The following is a 1942-nucleotide window of genomic DNA, read 5'->3' as shown; positions in this document are numbered from 1 at the left end:
CTTCCTGCAAATACCCCCGGTGTCGCAGGTCTGCGCCTCGGGAGTTGCTGATAAGTGGCAGCACTAAGTGAGTGGCAGCCTTGAAGTCCCAGCTGGGAGAGATGTTGTTATTTATTAGGATCTGTAGAAATACTAATGTTCCAGGATAAATAATAATGTTCCAGCTGAGGAAGCTTGAATTTCTTGGTTGCAGAAGCGGCGTTTGCGGTGTTACAAGTACGATGTCGGCGTAGGATGTCGAGGAAAACTGTGGTGTTGGAGGAGAGGACAAGAGATGGGCTCCTTTGGGGGGAGAAGATGGGGTGAGGAGGAGGTATAGGGGATCTCATGGGGGTTTCAGTGCCATCTCCTGATCCGTGAGCACTGTCAGACCCCTGAATCCTCGGGAAACCAGGGCACAACGCTCGCCTTCCTCCATCTGCAGTGGGAAAAATGCGGTGCCCTGGAGAATCGCATCTTTTAATTCTTGGAGATTTGAGCTTAGAGCAAACCTCCCTGCAGAGGAAGCCCTGGTCTGTATGGGAACTTGGCTTTGAAAATGCCTTCAGGCACTAAGTAAGGCTTTTGCAGAGAGGGACGGCAGCAGGGAGGGTTTCCAGAGGTGGTTGACAAAACTAGGCCACATCTGGAAAAATATTGTGTTTCTCGATGGCATCCTAGTGTCATCGAGGAACTGGGAGTCACACAGCTGGCTCTAAACCCCTCCAGAAACATGATTTTGGAAGCCAAAGCATGCTGGAAAGTCTTGCCTTTTTTGGGAAGGCAGAAGGATGTTTTCAGAGCTGTAAGGAGCAGGGGGAATGGGCTTGGTGGGCTCCAGAGGGGTGGATGTTGATATCCAAAAGCACTGGCATGGCTGGTGACCACTGGAAAGGGTCCGAGCGCCCGAACCGCGGAGCTGGGGATGCCTGCGGCCATCGGTGTTTGATAACGTCGGGTACAGAGTCACGGGCAGACTGTTTGCAGTGGCAACGTTGGTCTTTATTTTAACAATATTTTATATTAATCTTTCATTTTAACAATGCAGACCGGTGCTGTGCCTTCACTGCGGCTCCCGGGGGGGCCCGGGCACAGCCTGTGTGGACACAGGGGGGCTGCCCTGCCCCATTTCTCGCTGCTTTGGCCCTAAAACAAAAACAGGCATCTTGCTACACCCCAGCTTTCATTGGTGGCAACGTTTGGGGTCCCACCGTATCTGAGGCGAGGAGCCCAAATTGCTGCACCTTGGCTACGCCCTTCCTCAAACTTGGCCCCCCAAAAGTGGCCTGGGTCACTCCAGATTCACCCCAAAAGCCTCACATAGGACAGAAGTCCCCATCCCCATGGAGGGCTCTGCTTTCCTGAGTTATGGCCGACATCTTTCCCTTCACATAGCTGGTGCAGTATGGTGAAGACGCTCCATATTGGCCACGTTTGGCCATGAACCCAGCATCATTCTGCTTTCTCCTGCCATATCCTGCCTTTTTATGACCTTGTGCGTCACCCGAATTCATCCTGTCCAAAGAACACACACTCTGATGCACACTCTGATGGGGGGGAAGCCATGGCGGCCATTTTCTCTGAGGGGCAACATGGCAGGGCCTGGACCTTGGCAGGGCCAGGCTTCCTCACAGGAACGCAGGCCCGTAGGGAGGGCTTGAATCCCACTCCTGGCTCCCCGATGCTTGAAATGGGGGTGAAATGGGGGTCTCTGAGGGGTGGTTGCTGTGGAGGGGTGGGTTTTTGAGGGGGTTGAGTGGTGGGGGGCAGCACACAAAATGGCGACACCCGCCTGAGGAGGAGGGAGCAGGGAGCTCCTGAGGGAGAGCAGAGCTCTCTAGGGATGGTGAAGAGGAAACCTTCCTCTGGCATTTCTCCTGTCAGGGTTAGGAGGGAAAAGGGCTTTTCCCTCGTTTTAGGTCTCTGGGTGGTTGGCGCGGGGCCTTCTGAAAACATGGCAGCT

General features: G+C 54.0%; 1 protein-coding gene across 1 annotated transcript in view; it reads left to right on the top strand.

Annotated features, from left to right (window-relative positions):
* Nucleotides 1-1543: 1543 nt before the first annotated feature.
* Nucleotides 1544-1942, top strand: part of MEX3A (mex-3 RNA binding family member A) — a gene marked incomplete at its 3' end in the record, with an annotated part of 1319 nt that continues 920 nt past the window's right edge. Inside the window, exon 1 of the mRNA XM_010193015.1 lies at nt 1544-1625. Coding sequence (XP_010191317.1) covers nt 1544-1625 — 82 coding nt within the window. The remainder of the gene's footprint in view (nt 1626-1942) is intronic.

This window comes from Mesitornis unicolor, unplaced genomic scaffold (assembly GCF_000695765.1).
Source record: "Mesitornis unicolor isolate BGI_N332 unplaced genomic scaffold, ASM69576v1 scaffold34969, whole genome shotgun sequence".
NCBI classification, from domain to species: domain Eukaryota; kingdom Metazoa; phylum Chordata; class Aves; order Mesitornithiformes; family Mesitornithidae; genus Mesitornis; species Mesitornis unicolor.
The sequence above is the reverse complement of the archived record's forward strand: the minus strand, read 5'-3'. Positions and strand labels throughout refer to the sequence as shown.